The sequence below is a fragment of the Hippopotamus amphibius genome, chromosome 4 (assembly GCF_030028045.1).
Source record: "Hippopotamus amphibius kiboko isolate mHipAmp2 chromosome 4, mHipAmp2.hap2, whole genome shotgun sequence".
In the NCBI taxonomy this organism is placed as follows: Eukaryota; Metazoa; Chordata; class Mammalia; order Artiodactyla; family Hippopotamidae; genus Hippopotamus; species Hippopotamus amphibius.
The window spans coordinates 151,612,101-151,631,593 of NC_080189.1; the positions used below are offsets into that span (position 1 = coordinate 151,612,101).

General features: G+C 45.3%; 1 protein-coding gene across 2 annotated transcripts in view; it reads left to right on the forward strand.

Moving 5' to 3' along the window:
* Positions 1-19,493, forward strand: part of FNTB (farnesyltransferase, CAAX box, beta) — a 66,533-nt gene that overhangs the window by 14,702 nt on the left and 32,338 nt on the right. For both annotated transcript variants that reach the window (XM_057733303.1, XM_057733302.1), the window contains exons 2-4: positions 973-1,037; positions 11,938-12,010; positions 14,595-14,686. In XM_057733303.1, the coding sequence (XP_057589286.1) occupies positions 973-1,037; positions 11,938-12,010; positions 14,595-14,686 (230 nt within the window). The remainder of the gene's footprint in view (positions 1-972; positions 1,038-11,937; positions 12,011-14,594; positions 14,687-19,493) is intronic.

Sequence of the window (19,493 nt, forward strand, 5' to 3'; positions counted from 1 at the left end):
TTATATCTCAATAAAGCTATTAGAAAAACACACCCGTTCTTAGGAGAGAATAAAGTGAATTCCTTGTCCATTATTATGAACAGCTGACCTGAAATACTCACTTTTTCATTAGAATTCATAACTTATATTTTCAGACATGAGTCAGTTACTAACTGCATTAGAATATATCACTTGTTCGTTCTGAAGAGGAGCGATCAGGCAATCCAAAGAGAAATGATGCTTTGTTGGGAAAGCGTTAAGCATTTTCTGCTTTGCAGTGTGACGCACCTGTGTTTCTGTCCGGTCTCTTACTTTAGAAATAAACCTCCATTTTCCTCACCTGGTACCTGGCTGCTTCTGTTGCCCAAGTGGGGACTGAAGGTGGGGCTTTCGTTAAGAAGTTCTTTGCTGGAAGCTTTTATTCCTGGGGTCTAAGTGTCAGTTGGAATGGGGAGGAGGAGATGGGCTTATCCATTAGCCTCTGAGTATTATGAAGTTGTATTTATTTGAATGGCTTGTATTTAGGTACAGGAAGTGAGTTTTCCTCCCACTTGGTTTTGTTTTATTCAGAATTCATCAATTCACTTGAACTATAACAGTATATTGTAAAAAACCAAAAACCAGAAATAACCTCCCAGTGTATTGTAGGCAGATCTTGAATGATCTTACTAACGTATGTTTCTTGTATTTTTTTTTTTAATCCCTTTTAGTGTGTAGCCGAGGAAGGCATGACTTCTCAAGAAATGCAGTCCGTGTTCCATTTAGGCTGGTGCTTGTATTAGTCCCATGTCAGTGTCTGGTGTGGAGATAGAATCGTGAGGAATCTGTGACAGCTTTCTTACTCCTCCTGAGTCGATTTCTCGGTGACTTCAGTCTGTTTTTTGAAGTATTGTGAATTCTTAGCCAGACAGCCCCTCAAACGCATGTTCAAAAAGTTGATAAAGGTCTCATCTGTATTTGTTTTCTCTCTCCCATCTCCTGCATGCTTATCAGGCAAAAGTAGAAGAAAAGATCCAAGAGGTCTTCAGTTCTTACAAGTTCAACCACCTTGTACCAAGGTAAGCTGTGGTTCAGAGTTTGAGGGATCTGGGAAATACCATCTCCCATGGGAGCCTTTCTGCTCTCCTCCTTGAGCTTGTCCAACCTCGGGGGATGAGTCTGCTGTGAGGCTGGTGTGTCCTGACCTTGTGGCTCTCTGGAGATGCTCCTGACCCAGATCCTGCCACTATCAGAATTTTGTCTAGAGGAACTGCTCACTTGAACGGAGCTGTCGTGTTACACGGGGATGCCCCTGGGGCCTGAACTCTGAGCTCTGAAGGTGGAGAGAGGAAGTTCATGATCCTGAAGCTTAGTTCTGACCCACTGCGCTAGTGTCCAGAACTCTGAAGTTTTTCTTTTTCATGTAACACTTTGAAACAGGTGTAGAGTCTAGGGGATGGCAAAGGATGGATTCTTTTGATATATATTATGACTTGACTGGGAAAATGTGAGCAATTTGAGCTTCTCCCAGCCTGGCCCTTATTGGTGATTGTGTAGCAGATTCCCAAGGGCAACATTTCAAGTGAGAAATCGGATGCCTTTTGTTTTTCTTGGCGCTTAGCAGTTTGAAGCCTTCTAAGCTCTTTGATGTCAGAAATTCCAAAAGGGGGATTATAAGCAGAAACTTACTAATTTGAACCTTCATTTTCTCTTTTTTTTTCCAATTTTGTAATGTATCACACTAGAATTTCATAAGGTTATTTCATTTATTAGCATTTCTCTTCTAATCATAGATTGCTTCTCTGAAACTGTCCTGTGTTCTCTTTCCTGATCAATAGTCCAAATTGCGTTTCGTCATCGTTTTATCTTAACGTTACAGTACTTTTCCTTGACAGTCTCTGAACATAGTGTCGTTAGGCTGCTGGCTGATTCTCTGGATGGGAAGCTGAAGGGTCTAAGGTCCAGCCTGACCTCCTTTATCATGTCTTCTAGCTTCCTGATACCTCCAAACACACTAACTCGTGGCAGGTCAGTCTCTGGGTGCTTCTAGAAATATTTACAAGTATTTCTAGCCTGGGTTAACTTTGTGTCTTTTTTTGCCACTATTCTATTTTGCCACTATTTCCTTGAAAAAAAATTTAGTCAGAAAATTCTGATTAGCCAACACAGAAAACAGTTGGAAAAAGGAAAGGACAGGTGGAAAAGTTCTCTTCATCTTCCTTCCCCGGAGAAGAAGAGGAGAGCATCAACTAAGCAGAAGAGTCTTCTTCCAAACCGCTAACCTAAATCTCTGCATAAGCCCAAAGCCCAGACCTCAGTAAATGAGTTATTGCTCTTGCCATGAGCCACAGCTGGAGCTTAGCAAATGACACCGTTTGTGTAAACAGCTCGGGGAGAAGGAGCCCTCTGCGCGGTACAGGCTGTTTCCCTGGAGATGGTAGGACTTGGTGATGGTGAGGAGCACGGTGGCTTTAGGGAAGAGTTGTGGTTAGCGTTGCATCTTGATGACTCGCCTGATTGTGCTCCGAGTCACTGTGCCCTGTCTTCAGCTCTGTGGACCTTTGATCATTTGACATTCCTTTCTCACCCACCATCAGAATAGAGCCCTTGGACTTTCCTTTTATTCTTACGGAGATGGGAGGGAGAATGGGAGGTTATAATCTGGGAAGAAGCTGTGTTGTGGGAGTGGTTGTAGAAGACGGTAAAGGAGTAAAATCCCCTGATTCATAGGACTTAGGTCAGGTGTGGGTGGAAAACAACAATGTTCCTCTTGGGTTTGGATCCTTTGTGGAAATAGAATATACCAGGGCTCTGGTTTATTTCAGGGATCTAGCATTTCCTATTTTGTCATTGTTGCTTATGAAAATGAGTGTTTTAAAGGATGCTAATTAATATTAGAGATATTACACATTGTGGCTGAATGGATGAGAATATAAATCAGCTTATCAGTGTAAGGCTGGAGCCAAACATCTTCACCATAGACTGCACTTCTGGGATATAAGAATAAATATGAGGACTTCCTAGGTGGCGTAGTGGGTAAGAATCCACCTGCCAATGCAGGGGACACGGGTTCGAGCCCTGCCCCAGGAAGATACCACATGCTGTGGAGCAACTAAGCCCCTGCGCCACAACTATTGAGCCTGCGCTCTAAAGTCCATGAGCCACAACTGTTGAGCCCATGTGCCGCAACTACTGAAGCCCATGTGCCTATAGCCCGTGCTCTGCAACAAGAGAGGCCACCGCAATGAGAAGCCTGTGCACCACAAGGAGGAGTAGCCCCCACTCGCTGCAACTAGAGAAAGCCTGGGTGCAGCAACGAAGACCCAACACAGCCAATAAAATAAATAAATAAATTAATAAATAAATAAATTTATAAAAAAAAAACAAGTATGAAAATTTATCAGCATTTTAAATTACTATCACAATTACAATATTTAACATTTTAGTAGTCAAATTTTAAACGTCTGGTATTCTATTGCAGTAACAAACCTTCCTTGTTAGCTACAGTGAATGCTCAGAGCAGTTAATCTGGGTGGCACGGGTTGTGTTTCTGAGGCCATGATGCTGATCAGATGTGATAGAATCACATACCCCCAAGGTCACTGACCACGCCCAGGTCCAGGGATGCCAGGAATGATGCTGAGGGAGGCATCCATCTCTTCAGCCTTTCAGAGCCACTGCCAAAGAGAAGCTTTGGCTGAAATTCGAGGCTGAAGCTGAATGTTGTTACATTCTGCAATTCATTCCCCATCCCAGAAATGATTTTCCTCCCTCTCAGACTGTGAAACATGCATCCTCTCCTGGAGCGAGGTGGTCCATCCCGAGGAGCTTTTGAACCATGCTCTGAGCAGTTTTGTTTGTCAGCATCCTGCTTTCCCATAAAAGTTTATTTTTCTTTCCCTGTGGTTAGTCATTCTCACAGTGTCACATGCTTATGAATTTACCCTTTTTATTAGCTTTAGTAAGAAACCTGAAATGCATAAACCACACACACACATAAAATTTTAAATTGTTGGGGGGTCCCCTGGTGACCTAGTGGTTAGGATCCTGGGCTTTCACTGCTGTAACCTGGGTTCAATCCCTCGTCTGGGAACAGAGATCCCTCAAGTCACGTGGTGTGGCCAAAAAGCAAAAACAAAAAATTGTTCTCGTCTTGGGAAAAATTAGCCTGGTGCTCCTGGAAAGGCGGAAATACTGATAATGCTAATGGAGCACTGGAGGTTAAGTGTTGGCAGTGGCTCTGAAGCCAAAAAGCTCCGAGTTAAGCTCTCAGAGCAGGTCTCACGTGGGTGCCTGCTCAGCTTCCATGTTTTCTATCATTTCTGTATGTGATGATACCTCAGCATTTTCCAAATCCTGAGCAGTTAGAAGATGTGGTCCTTCCTACTGTTGCTATTTCCAAGGTTCTTACAAGTCAGTTCATCTTCCCCCCCCACCCCTTCTCAAGTGACTTATTACTTACGTGCCAGAGGCTTACTTTTAGACTGGAGAAGCCCCTGGCTTTAGAGGGTTTAAAACCCTCCCAGCAGCCAACAATGGGCTGAATCCCTGTTCTCTCATCTGTCACAAACAAAGGCTTGAGTCTCAGGGATAGTCCAGGTTTGGGGGAGGGAGTGTGCTGTCATTCAGTCTGCCGTGTTCCTTTGAAGTCATTCATTCCTTCACCCATTTGGCAGTGGTATCTAGGGGGTCAGGCACTGCTGGGCTCTGGGAACAGGGTGAGCAAGGCTGAGCCAGGTCCTGCTCCTGCTGGGCTCTCAGTCTCATGGGGAAGATGGTTATTGAACAAATGAATTCAAAGAACATAATTACCAAGGGGGTGACGGTCTTAAGAAGGGAACGGGGCCCTCTGAGAGAAATAGGGTGGATGTACATTAGGGTGGGATTCAGGGAAGGTGTCTCAGTCTATTTGGGCTGCCGTCGCAACTTACTGTAGATTGGGTGACTTAACATTTATTTCTCACAGTTCTGGGGCCTGGGAAGTCCAAGATCAAGGCACCAGCAGATCTGGTGTCTGGTGAGGACCTGCCTCCTAGTTCATAGATGGCATCTTCTCACTGTGCCCTCACCTGGCGGAAGGGGCAGGGGAGCTCTCTGGGGTCTCTTTTATAACAGCATTAATCCCCTCATGAGAACTCCACCCTCACCACCTAATCACCATGCAGAGAGGCCCCCACCTCCTAATACCATCACACGGCGGATTAGGATTTCAACATAAGAGTTTTGGAGGGATGTAAACATTAAGTCTGTAGCAGAGGCTTCTCAGAGAAAGTGACTCTTAGGCTGAGACCTGGAGGGTGAGTAGGAATTGGCCTGTTTAGGAGGGGTGGGACCATTCCAGGCAGAGGGAAAACATGAGCTGCAGCTCTGAGACTTCAAAGAGCAGAGTGCACCCAAGGCAGTGTGACCAGAGCTTGGTGAGGGCGTGAGACGAGGTTGGAGGGAAGTAGGTGGAGACACATCGTGAAGGGTCTTGAAGCCCAGTGGGCTCACCCATAATGAATACAATTTCCACTGCGGCACTGTAGACGTGTTTCTAAGTTACTTCTCCAACAGTGGAACCAAGACTACCAATATCCCTAATGTATGTACTTATTTGGCCATTCCTATGTGTCCCAGTCCCCCACCCTCCTCTGCACAGCCTCACAGATGCCCTCCTCAGCCCTTGAGCACTCATACCCTGCAGTGCTCCCTGCCATCCCACTCCCGTGCAGAGCCTGGCTTGCTCTGCTCCACCTGACTGAATGGCTTTGGGGCTGAATTATTCAGAAAGTAAAGGGAAAGAGCCCTAGCTTTTCTTTTGTTACTCCCTACACAGAAGAGAGTTTTAGATCTAGAGGTGACTTGAAAATAAAAGAATGGTAAGAGTATTCGTTTGCTAGGGCTGCTCTAATCAGATACCACTGATGGGGCAGCTTAAACAACAGAAATTTGTTTTCTCACAGTTCAGGAGGCCAGAAGTCCAAGATCAGGGTGCTGGCAGGGTTGGTTTCTGCTGAGGTCTCTCTCCTTAGTTTGCAGAGGACGCCCTCTCACTGTTCACATGGCCTTTTCTCTGTGTGGACTCCTCCCTGATGTCACTTCCTCTTTTTATAGGGTCACCAGATCCCATTTAACCTGAAATACCTCTTCGAAGGCCCTATCTTCAAATGCAGTCACACTGGGGGTTAGGGCTTCAACATATGAAATTTTGGGGGGACACAATTTAATCCATAACAGTAAGGCTCTTAGTACAATTTCTGGCTGACCAAAGAAACTGGATATATGTTCCTTCAATTGAAAAGAATCATAAACCTCAAAGGGGAAGTTAAAATTCAGTCAGTTTGCATTGTGGCCCTTGAAGCTCTAGATAAACAAAGAAATCTTTCCCAAGATTTTAGAATAACACCTACATATTAGCATTAGTGTGTGTGTGCGCGTGCACACATGTGTACATGTGTTTGTGATTAAGTGGATGAAAATGAAAGAACAACTTCCCTTGTGGAAAAAGTCACTGAAAGAAATTTGTCTTCCCCCGCTTGCGGCTAAAGTTGGTCTTCAGCTGAAGCCAGCTAAAGGAATTCATGCGTTCCCTCCCAGCAGGGCTCCAAGAACCTGACTGTGAGTAGGTTTCAGGGTGGGAGGAGAGCTAGTGTGAGCCGGCTTTGGGCTACCTCAGGTCCTGTCTCTAGGGACCAACCCAGAGCTTCGGAGAAGGTGCCTGAAGCTTCCTTCAATTAGATATTTCTGGGCAGGTGAGGCTTCAGGTAGCTTCTGGTCATTTCAGGATCCTGAGGAGTAGCCAGTGCCTCTTCCTCCCTAGAGGCGAAATAGCCTTTGCCTCTGAGCTCTTTCCTTTCCTAGGACTGACAAGCCCCTTGTCAAATGAGAGGAGTGAGAAGACAAAGAAAAGGGTTCATTCTCCAGGGTTGGGTCCCTCCCCCCCCCCCACACACATAAGGGCAGGGATTTGTTTATGGCTTAGTTCAGCTCTCTAGAAATACCAAGTCCTCCAGGGCAGGTTAACCCCTGGCTGACGGGTCTCCTGCAGGGTGGTGTGTGTGACCACACGAGAGACTGATAGGAAGCACGCCTGAGCCAGAGGGGATGCCACCTGCAGTCGAACCAGCCCCTCCTTGTCCTCTCTGTTTGCTCACATTTTAACTTTCCCTTTGAAGTTTGTCATTCTTTAAAATTAACAGGACACGTATTCAGGGAGAAGAGTCTCTTTTGGCCAGACAGAAACTGACGCAACCATTCCTCTATTCTTGTTCATTGGACAGTCAATGTTGAGAGCCTGCTGTGTGCCACGCACAGGTGCTGAGCCAGACGTGAGTTCCCCTCGGGGTTGCAGGGCGTGCAGCAGGCAGGCACACCCAACAGGGAATCCCAGTCAGAGCCTGGTCCCTTTCCCCAGCATTACACTAAGGATCAGGATTTTTTTTTTTAATCTTTATTGGAGTATAACTGCTTTACAGTATTGTGTCAGTTTCTGCTGTACAACAGAGTGAATCAGCCACATGTATACATATATCCCCACATCCCCTCCCTCTTGAGCCTCCCTCCCAGCCTCCCTATCCCACCCCTTTAGGTCTTCACAAAGCATCAAGCTGATCTCCCTGTGCTCTGTAGTAGCTTCCCACTAGCTATCTATTTTACATTTGGTAGTGTGTATATGTCAATGCTACTCTCTCACTACGTCCCAGCTTCCCCTCCCCTCAGCGTCCTCACGTCCGTTCTCTACGTCTGCATCTCTATTCCTGCCCAGCCACTAGGTTCATCAGTACCATTTTTCTAGATTCCATATATATGAGTTAGCATACGGTATTTGTTTTTCTCTTTCTGGCTTCACTCTGTATGACAGACTCTAGGTCCATCCACCTCACTATGAATAGCTCAATTTCATTCCTTTTTATGACTGAGTAATATTCCATTGTATATATGTGCCACATCTTCTTTATCCATTCATCTGTCCACGGCCATTTAGGTTGCTTTCACAAGAAATCTTTAATGCTGTCTTGCCTGACATTCTTTTTTTTTTTTGAAAATTTCCTTTTAATTTTAATTAATTAATTAATTGGCTGCATTGGGTCTTTGTTGCTGCCTATGGACTTGCTCTAGTTGTGGCGAGCAGGGGCTATTCTTCGTTGCAGTTCATGGGCTTCTCTTGCAGAGAACAGGCTCTAGGCACATGGGCTTCAGTAGTTGTGGCTTGCGTGCTCTAGAGCGAAGCCTCAGTAGTTGTGGTGCACAGGCTTAGTTGCTCCTTGGGCATATGGGATCTTCCTGGACCAGGGCTTGAACCCGTGTCCCCTACATTGGCCACTGTGCCATTAACCACTGCGCCACCAGGGAAGTCCCTTGCATGACATTCTAAATGAGGTAGCAAGCGTTCTCTTTTGGAACAGAGTATTACGCCATCTCTTCTCTGTGGCTTAGCATCTCAAGGTACTTGGCATATTCAAATTCCTTTGACTGTTTTTCAGATTGAAAAGAATTGACCTGTAGGAAACCCGATATGAATTTTGATCCTTTCAGAATTAGAAGTCAGGAGCTCTGCCTCCAAAGTCTATGCTTGCCCTTACCTGGCTTGGGCTTCTCAGCCTCCTCTCACTTCTCAAGTGAGTCCCCACCTGCACTGTTAGTGGTCTTTTGCACCCCCTTGCTATTTCTCATCCATCACACCCATCCTGGCCATACCCTACCTGCCCAGCTGGGGCCAGCCCGCATGGTGAGCTCTTTCAGCAGTCCGCTGATCGCATCCGTTCCCTCACACCTCTGCTTTTCTATCCTTCCCATCTTACCAGCCCCAACCACAGCATCCCTGTCGCTGCTTCTGCTAAAGGGTCCCTAGCAAGACTTCCAAGAAAAATCGTACAGCGGTGCCTTCTGCGTGGCTTCATCAAAAGTTTATACTCCTCAGCTTCCGCTGGGCCCTCACTCCTGTTTATCAGCCTTTGATTGTCTTGTGTAGATTTCCTACCACATTCCCCACCATGGCCACCCACGCTCTCCCGAGGTCTTGCCTCCTAATGCCTGAGAAAACCAAGGCCATCCCACACGAGTTGCCTTGGTTTCTCTCTTCCCCACGTCAGAGTCCTCTGTTTGTCTAACTTCGCACTCTCCCATCGTTTCTGTCTGTGAGAGTGTAGACTCACTCACTGTCAGGCTCCCCTCGCCTCCTGACGGCCTCACCTGAATACACTTCCAGTGCTTTAAAGCCCACCTGTCACAGAGCTCACTGAGTCCTGACCCCTGCATTTCCTTGGAAGAGAAATTGGGTCTGGCCATCTCTTCTTTATAATGTGGAATCTGCTCTCCCTACTTCCTGAACTCTCTCGAAGGTCACCAACCACTTAGTAGCTTGTCCCCTTTCTCCTCAGTCTTGCTGAGGAAATACCTAAGTGCCTCCGTTAAATGCCACTGGTAAATACCTCCATGAAATTCTCTGCTCCCACCCTCCCTGTGACACGACACTGCCTTTGTCCTTCCCCTGCTGTATGCTGCTCTTTACTTCTCTCCTCTGGCTCCTTGTCCTCCAAGCCCTAAAAGATGGGTCTTCCCTCTTCAGTTCTGCCTTCAGACTTTCCTCTCTGCTCTGTCCTCTACTCGTGCAGCTTCACCTGTCACCTGTGTGCAGAAGAACGATTCCCAGTTCGCCTGTCACCTGGATCCCTCTCCAGGGTCTCACGTGTGTTTCTGACGGGACTGACATCCTTACCTGAGCGCACTTCCACCTGTCCACAGTCAGCTTGTCCTGGGCACCATGCCAGGTGGAGCCCTCAGAACTCTTATGTTCTTCTCACCTGGTTGGCTCTTAGCCTGTCTTCCCGCCTCATCTCTCTCGCCACTTAGTGCCTTCAGCAGTCCGGTTTGTAAACACATACTGAATACCTACTGTGGTCGGGTAATTTTTCTAAAGCACATTCTGGTCATTTTTTCTGAGCCACAAACCCTCAGGGTATTCCGTTGCATATATATATATATTTTAAATTGAGGTATAATTGACATAACATTATGTTCATTTAAGGTGTGCAATGTAATGATTCAGTATTTGTATGTATTGCAAAATAGTCACCACAGGAAGTCCAGTTAACATTCAGTACCATATATAGTTACAAATTCTTTTTCTTGTGATGAGAACTTTGGAGATCCACTCTCCTAGCTACTTTCAAATATGCAGTACAATATTATTAACTATACTCACCATGCTGTACATTACATCTTCATGACTTATTCGTTTTATGACTGGAAGTTTTAAACTTTTGACCTCCTTCACCCATTTCACTGTCCTCTCCCTCCACCTCCCACCTCAGGCAACAACCAGTCTGTTTTCTGTATTCGCAAGCTCAGGCCTTTTTGTTTGTTTTTTGGGTTTTTTTGGTGGAAGCCCTAGAGTGCCACATATGAGTGAGATTGTGCAGTATTTATCTTTTTCTGTCTGACTTATTTCACTTAGCACAGTGTCCTCAAGGTCCATCCATGTTGTCACAAATTTCCTTTGCGCGTTAAATTGAGTTAAATGCCTCAGCTGGCGTCCCAGCTCCCTGTAAAAAGGGCCTCAGCTGCCTTCTTGACCATTCCTCGTTCATTCCTAATGGCCAGGCCAAATCCCCGGGCCTGTCACTCTCCCTGTACCCTATATACCTATCTGTACCATACAGTAGCTGTTAGTCACTTGCACCTATCTAAACATAAATTAATTAAAATTAAATAAAGTTTAAAATTCAGTTGCTCCGTCATACTAGCCACATTTCAAGTGCTCAGCCCGCATGTGTGGCTCATGGCTGTGTATTGGATGGCACAGCCAAAGACACCTCCATCATCACCGAAAGTTCTTTTGGACAGCCCTGGTTGGTTCCTTTTGTTTCTGTTCCTTCTGGCTAAACTCCTTGCACCGACTCCTCACCTCCTCTTCTCCGCTACCTGTAAAAACATTCCCCCTCTTCCAGGGCCCCCACCTCAAATTCCACCTGTTCACACACCCTTCCCTGATCATTCTTTTCTGAGTGAGATGCCTTCCCCCCAAACCCTTTAGAGCCTCTAATATTTTATCGGCTTTCCCTTTATGAAACCTACCCATTTTCCCCCATATTATAGCCACTTATGTCCTTATCTCATTTCCAGCCCTGAATTGGAAGGCTTTTTGAAGTAAAGACTACTTATTATGTGCCGTGGGAGTTCAATAAACAATTGTTGAATTGACTATCTAGGAAAGAGAATGGTTATTCTTTCGCTTCCTTTCTGGAATCAGCAAGCACAGTGAATGTCTTAAATTCTTTACTTTTTTCTTTCCTTCTGTAATCACACAGCCCCCTTCTGTAAGACCCCGCAAGAAGCGCAGCCCCTGTGCTTTGCCTGCCTGTGCAGGTGGCCGTGGCCGGCACCGTCCGCCTTAGAGCCAGTGTTGCTGACATCAGTGCCGAGGAGAGCGACTGGCTGCAGAATACAGACATGATCCTCAGGCCAGGGCTGTGGGTCAGCGTGTGGAGGTGGAGTTTTGGGAAGGGAATGATAGACGGAAGAGTGAGGGGCAGACAGGGTACAAACCACACACCTTAGAGAAGGGACCCTAGAAGAAATGACTGGCATGACAGAGGCTAAAGTCAGGGAAGTGGTGAGGCTCAGATTTAAATTGCTTATAGGGTGGGGAGTCACAAGATACCTCTCCTCAGGCCCTGGAGGAACTTTCTGGGTGGTTTGTTACTGCTTGGCTAAGGGTGCTCATGCTGGTGTTTTTAGCTAAAAGCCACCTGCCGCGAAGGAGAGAATCACCCCCAACCATTTGCCAGCACCGTTTCCAGATACTTTAGGGACGTTTAGAGGCTGGCCTCTTGTCTGGTTTAGCCGCCCTGGGGAGCTAAAGAAATGGCTGGTTTCTACTCATTGATGGTAGCGGATGACCAGAAGGTGCGAGTGAGGGTGTGTGCATATGTATGCTCTGCAATGGGGGAAGCAGAGGCTGTTGGAGTAGGTTTACAACGCTCTTTGTCTTTCCAGGCTTATTTTGCAGAGGGAGAAGCACTTCCATTATCTGAAAAGAGGCCTCCGACAGCTAACAGATGCCTATGAGGTAAACATCGTGCCCAGGAGCTCTTTCTATCAAATTATCAGCCTTTTTTTTTTTTTTTTTTTTCTGTTTGGATGTAAAAGACATGTGGGCTTGACCTGTTGCAGGTACACTCACTGCGCAGTGTGGCTCTGGCAGGAACCAGGTATGCAGCAGCCAGGCCCCACAGAGCTGGGACTCCTACTCTTTTTTTTTTTTTTTTTAGAACTTTTATTGAGATACAGTTAACATACAATAAACTGCATATATTTAGAGTGTACAATTTGGTATCCCAATCTCCCAGTTCATTCCCCGCCCAGCCCTCCCCACTTTCCCCACGTGGTGTCCTTATGTTTGTTCTCTACATCTGGGTCTCTGTTTCTGCCTTGCAAACCAGTTGATTTGTACCATTTTTCTATATTCTGCACATATGTGTTAATATACAATATTTGTGTTCCTCTTTCTGACTCACTTCACTCTGTATGACAGTCTCTAGGTCCATCCATGTCTCTACAGATGTCCCAGTTTCATTGCTTTTTACAGCTGAGTAATATTCCATTGTATATAGGTACCACATCTTTTTTATCCATTCATCTATTGATGGACATTTAGGTTGCTTCCATGTGGGGCTCCTACTTCTGACAGGACAGAACCAGCTCTCCTCTAGTCGCATCCTCCCTTAGAGCTCGTGGAGCCCCCTAGTTGGGGTGGCTGAGGGGTTCATGTGTGCTTCTAGACCCCCCTTGACCGTTAGCTAAAGGGCAGTCTAGATTCCTGTTCATCACCACCCCCTTGCCCTGTAAGCTGATCTAATTTCTCTCCTGACCAGAGGACCAGTACGTAAATCCCAGAGAGTACTCCTGCAGTTTACCACTGTAAAAATGCCCAAACATGGAGTGGATTTTAAATCGATATTCCTTAGAGCCCTGGGGCTCCACAGAGGGACTCAGGGGAGGGCAGTGGAGGTGGAGGGGAAGGGTGCTGGGAATAGGGGCTGAGTGGTAGGCAGAGGGTAAATGTGAACCAGAGGCCACCAATCTTCCTGCCCCACTTTACACAGAGCAGCTCTGCTTTTAATTTGCTTTCTTATTTGGGGGTTCTACATTTGATTGTTTACCGCAGGGATTTGGGCCTGTAGACCCACCAGGTAGCGTAGACAAGAGATATGGGCTTGGTTGGGGGGCAGGGGCGGGGTGGAATTGAGACAAACCGGGGGACAGTGCTTTTATTTTTACTCTGTTTCTGCCAGTTGCTGCCAAATAGCAGTGCAGCCCCAGGGTTACCAGATCACTTCTTGTTTTTTTCAAACAAAGCCAGAAATTCACATTTCTCTGTAGGTCTCTCAACACGTAAATGTTACAACCAATTCTAATTAGACGAACAAAACACTATGGGGAACCAGCAGAACACATCCCCGGGCTACGTCTGGCCTGTGGACTTTCAGTATTCAGTCCTCGATGGTTAGGGTCTAGTCAGCCCTACAATTAATACCATGACAGCTAACAATTCACTGAATAGCGTGCTGAAAGCTTGCCATTCTTAGTCTCATTTAATCCTCACAACTACTCTGGGGGTTAGGTGAGTCTTTATTTTTTTATAGATAAGGAAATAGGCATAGCAAGATTAAGTAATTTGCTCCAAGGCACATAGGTAGTGAGAGGAGGTGCTGGCACTGAAAGCCATAGCAGTGTCTTCTGTCACCACACCAGCTGCCCCCAGGTGGTAAGCTAGGACATTTATGAAGAGGGCAGCTTGCGCCCATGGAAAGAGCACTGGATTGAGAGTCTAGAAACCTGGGTTCTTATCTCATCTCTGACATTTACTGTCTTTGTAATCTGGAAAAAGTTTGTCTCTCTGGATCTCATTTATACACTTCAGCTTTGTAAAACTGGGGCATTAATACTACCTGCCCGCGTAGCTGTGAAGCTTGAATATTTATGACTTGAATTAGGATCCAGACCTTTTCACATGTCACCTTAGGGAACCTTTCCCAGTTCCCCAGGCTGAATTAGTCAGTTTCTTCCCTGTGCCCGTTATAGCATTTATCCAGGTATATGTATGCATCTGTTTTCTCCTGCCTTGTTCCGGAAAGACACTTGTACTTACATGTCTGTCTAACTGCCCTCTTCCTCTACAACCACACGCATTCTGACTCAAGCACCTGAAGAGCAGGAACTGAATTGTTCTCATTATTGCGCCCCCTGTGCTTGGCGTGAGGAGATACTAAATATTTGTTGAATCAGTAAATGAGTTAATGCAGGAAATCCCTTCCTGAAATTGTGTATCTCCTTGGGTCTACACTGAGAAAATAGTAGCACGTAACTTTCTGGGCTGTGAGAAGTTCTCTGCTTGGCTTCTTTGCATGCCTTTCAGGGAAGGACCCGTTGGGTTCAGGTTCAACTCCTTTGTCCTGCTGTCCTTTGCTCACGTATGGTCATTTCAGCTGCTGGCTGAGGCCATCGGGCAGTGTCCTTCATTCACTGATTGTTCGTAGATTGTCCTCCTCCTCTTGCCAGGCTGCCGGGAGGGAGACAGATGTCGCCTTGTCAGCAGGGTCTTGGAATGAATCTGAATAAGCGGTGTGTTTTCTGCCCTGTTCCTTTCACAGTGCCTGGATGCCAGCCGCCCATGGCTCTGCTACTGGATCCTGCACAGCTTGGAACTCCTAGACGAGCCCATCCCCCAGGTGGTAGCCACAGAGTGAGTTTGGCTTTGGGGAGCCTGGGGTGTTCTCTGAAATTGTATTTTGAGCTTGCGGTTCTTTTTGTTCTGTTTCTGTTTTATTTATTTTGAATGAAAAGCACAGAGTGCTACAAAGAAACCATTGCCCTTCTCTTAACCTCCAGTAACTTCCTGAAACTCTTCTACGTCAGAAGCCCATTGTACGCCTGGTGGGTAGAATGAGACTGAACTCCCAAGAGAAGGATTCTGTTTCTTCTGTGGCCTTTTCTTTTGGCTCTTGCTCTGGTCTTTGAGAAAAGTCGTCTTCATCAACTCTGGGGAAATATGATTTTGCCAGAAAGTACAGTATGCGTTTGAATAGCTTCTGTGGGGAAGCGCGTGGCAACCCAGTGAACCAAAATGCCTTTGCTTTCTGTAAACACCTCCATAGAAGTCCCTCCTCCCCAGTGCCTGGGGGATAGCATGGCTCTTCACGGCAGTGGATGTGTTACCGTCTTGGTGTACAAATGTCATGACATCGTTTTCCTAAACTTCTGATTTAGGATTAGAGATCTAAGCAAAGACTGTTTCCAAAGTGCTGGTGCAGATGGTGTCCTCACTGTGGCTCATCCTTAGAAGCTGATCACAGTTTATATTTTAAAGAAGGTCATCACTCTAGCCTGAGGGGGGACCTGAGGTAGGAAAGGGCTGCTCGGAGTCAGATCTAATGCCCCAGTTCTCACCGAGAGGGAGCACGTTCCCTCCGCAGCATCTTGACCTCATCTGCTCCCCCTGCTGCTCAGGAGGGAGCACGTCAGAGGGAGGCCCCGGAGCCAGGTTCGTCTGCCCGCGGCACACAGGGGCAGCTGTCCCAGCATGCGTGGAGGCCAGCACATGCCCCTCCCTGGCTGCAGTCCCCCTGCCTGGGCCACACTGTCAGGTCAGAAGAACAGAACCACGCATTGTCTCATTCATTCCGTCTTAACAATAACCTCTCATTCTTGCCTTCCTGGGCAGGGTGTCTTGTGATGAATGTGGATAGGAAAGATAATAAAGAATTAGGCCACTAAGCCTTGTGCTGTGTACGATGCTTTCAGAGCGAGAGGAAAAATCTGCATTGTCTTCCACATCGCGGAGCTGCTGCAAGCCTGGCTGCTTTTAGCTCTGGATGTAGAGTTGGACACAGTTTCTGCAACAACAGGAATTTAATTGTCAAAATAGAGGCGTGTGTGTGTTTGGAATACCAGTTGGGGGTTACGGGTTGGCTGGGAGGTCCCCCCACCCTCCCCATACCCAGTCAGGATGCAGGCCAGGGGAATGGGCATGGGAAGGCTGAGTGCGAGAGAAGACGAAAGACAGGGGAGGGTTCTGTGAGCGTGAAGTGCGGGTGCCCCATAGAGGAGCAGTGGATTGGAGCGGGAAGGAGGCCCCCTAGAGGTGAACGTAGACCAGTCTGAATTGGGAAGATGGTGATCCGGGGCTTCCCGAAGTGGAAAAACTCGAGTCAGCGTCGATTTTAGGTTTTGTCTAGGCTGTACCCGTGGTGTTCTATAGGTAAGGCTTTTCTAAATGTCGGAGCAGCTCTCGTGGTAACATCAGATAGGAAGAGAGGACCCCCTTCAAGGGCTTGTCACGCGGAGCAATTGGAGACAACCTAAATATGAGCAGTTGGGGACGCAGTGCGTGTAAGGTTTAGGTAAAGTACCTGTGTTGTGAAACATACAATGAACTGCTGTGCCGCCACTTAAACATTTAAGTCAACGGGTGTTAACGAGACTTATTGTGGTGCTCTCTTGTGGTGACTGCAGTGTATACAAATGTCAAATCGTACTGTTGTACACCTAAACCCAGTAGAATGTCACATGCCCGTTTTACCTCAACTTAAAATTGATAGATATAAAAATGTGTGCACTTGTATATAAAAATGTATGTGTTTATATATTTGAATGAAAAAAGTAAAGATTAGTTTTTTATAGATTAAAAATAAAGGGGGTTCTATGCACAGAAAGAAACAGAGGGATGTATACACACATGGTCGTGGTTATTTGTGTGGATGGTGGGGTTAAAGGTGATTTTTTTTTTTCTTTTCTTTTTTAAGCTTATTTGCATTTTCTAAAATTTCTGCAATGAAACTATTGTTTTGTAATTAAAAGAATGTTTTAAAACTAAAAAGCTGATTTGTCCTGATTGCAGGAACCACTTGATAATTAATGACTGACATTTTCTGCTTCACAGCCGCCTTAAAAGCTTTACCCGCGGTTCTTCTAAGCGTTAATTTAACAAACTTTTAAAGAATTACTTAGACTTTCCAATAATGTACTTTGTTCTGTGCCTAGCAGGCAGTTAGTTCTAGGTGCAGATAATATCTATAATGAACAGAGCCTAGTAGCTCTGACTTATAAGGGAATAAATTATTTTTAGTAAGAAACAGAAATCTTAATGAATTCTATAAAAATATGGAGATTTTTCTTTTTTTTACAGACTACCTGATTTTGGATATTGCCTTTTAATTTATTTTGCACAGGGAAAAGAAATGCTTTGAAAATGTGGTCAGGTTTTTTTGTTTGTTTGTTTGTTTCCTTCTTTATACAAATATTAAGGTGACCTAGAGGTTGAGTTTAGCTCTGGAGTTTGTCTGCTGTCCTCTCTCCACCATCCCCCACCTAGTGTGCAACACACACTCACACACACACATACACAGGTTTCTCTCTCTTTCCTATTTTGTTCACTGTTGTGCCTCTGTTTGTTCTGGGAACAATGTGACAAGCTGAGTTCCCTCTAGTGGACAAAACCACTTTTGTCTGCTACTGTGACTGCTGAGCAAAGCCAGCAAGGCCAGGCTTTTACGGCTGGTGTCAGACCTTTCAAGAATAATGTATTCATAGGTAGGAATTTAGTGTGCCTCTCTTGAGAGATTGTATCTACACATTTATACATGTGTTTACCTAAAATAAATTCATATTTTGGAATCAGACTAAGTGCATTTGCTTTGTTAATGATTTTAGCAGTAAAGGAAGCATCTTTTAATGAGAATCCCATGCTTTGTTATTGAAAGCTACGTTAATGAAAGAGTAAAATGAAAACCACAGGGAAGCTATTGGACGGTTAACTTAGCTCTTTTAGCTTAAGATCTGAAAAGTCTCTTTAACTTAATTCTTTTAGGACTTTTCTACTTGTAAAGTTTTTCTAAAGATTAAATTTAAATTTTCACGTGTCAGTGTTTTATTATTCCCCTTTTGAAAGGTTGTTAGTTGCTTGTCCCCTGTATAGCTCCGGAAATATCTTTCCTTTCAAGTTTAATTTGTCTGTTTCCTTACCTTTCAATGAAGATACCGTATATCGTCATTTGTCTTCTGGGCAGTTTTTGGCCAGGTGCTGCCAGCATCTAGTAGGTAGAGGTCAGGGATGCTGCTAAGTATTCTCCACAGGACAGTCCCCACAACAAAGAATTGTCCAGCCCAAAGTGTTCGTAGTGCCACGGTGGAGAAACCCTGCTTTAAAATAACCAACTTTAAACTTGACCATACTTCCAAAACAGCGGCACACCAGGGATCACCAGCGCTTGATGAAATCAGATAACCTGTGGTCCTCTCTGCGCCACACTGGCCTCCTGGAATCAACAAGAGAGGCTGCCTGTCTTTCCTCTGTTCATTGCTCTCCTCTGCCAGGGAAGGAGTTTTCCTTGTATCAGCTGAAGCTGTCTTCCAGTGTGAAATTTGGAAGACTTAGCATAGATGTCTTAACCTGATGTCAACTCATCCATCCTGTGTTTGCGTCTGCTCCTAAGTCATCTGTTCAAGGATGACTGTGACTATTTCCAAAGCTCTCATCTTTGTAACTTATTCTAGGCCTTAAGTCTGTCTGTGGTAAGCTGTTCTGGTGCTGAAGTTTTTCGTAAATCTAACCTAAATTCTTCTTGCTGCAGATGAGCTTCAATTTTTGTTTGTTTACTAGAAAGTTTGCATAATTACCCTTTGTATACTTGACATATTTTGCTGAGTAGCTTCCTCACTGTGGTTTTCTGCAATAGTAAGCCTTTTAATCACTTTTATACTTAGCCATTTTCACAACTCCATTCTGAAATTCCTTTGAGTTGGAAAATGGAGGCTTGAGCCAGATAGTTTTGACCAATACTGTGTTTATAATGCTTTGAAAAAACATTTTCTTTATTGTTTACAACTCATGGACCCCAACCTCTGATCCTTTTCCTGCTATGTTCCTAGTTATTTCTTGTACTTATATACTTTATTCCTCCCCCTACTCCTACCATCTCTAAGTATATTACTTGCTACTTATACCTATTTCATTTGCTTTAATCTTATTGGCTTCTGATGTGTCATATTATTCTGGACTTTCTCCCCTTGGAGGGTTTCCCTGCTCATTTTGTATTATTTGCTTATATACTATGCATGCTTTTGAGTCCTCCATCCACAGTGGTGACAGTGATGTCCAGAATCAACTGCTTTAGGTCAGTCCTCAACCATCCCCTAAAAGTCCAAGTAAAATCATCAATACTCTTGCTTTGAACTTAATCCTCTGATAGGTTTTACATACTTTTTAATAGTTGGATGATAGAACAGTGGTGTCGAGTGGAAATGTTCTATATTTTGTGGCAGCCACTGGCCACATGTAGCTATGGGGCAGTTGCAGTGTGGCTTGTGTGACTGAGGAGCTTAATTTTAAGTTTAATTAATTAAAGTTGAAATCTTAAAAGCCTCATGTGGCTAGTGGCTACCTATTGGACAGCGCAGATGTATCACATTGTTACCCAAAATGTGGTCCCTAGACCAGCAGCATTGCCACCACCTGGGCGCTTGCTAGAAATGCAGCATCTCGGGTCCGTCTA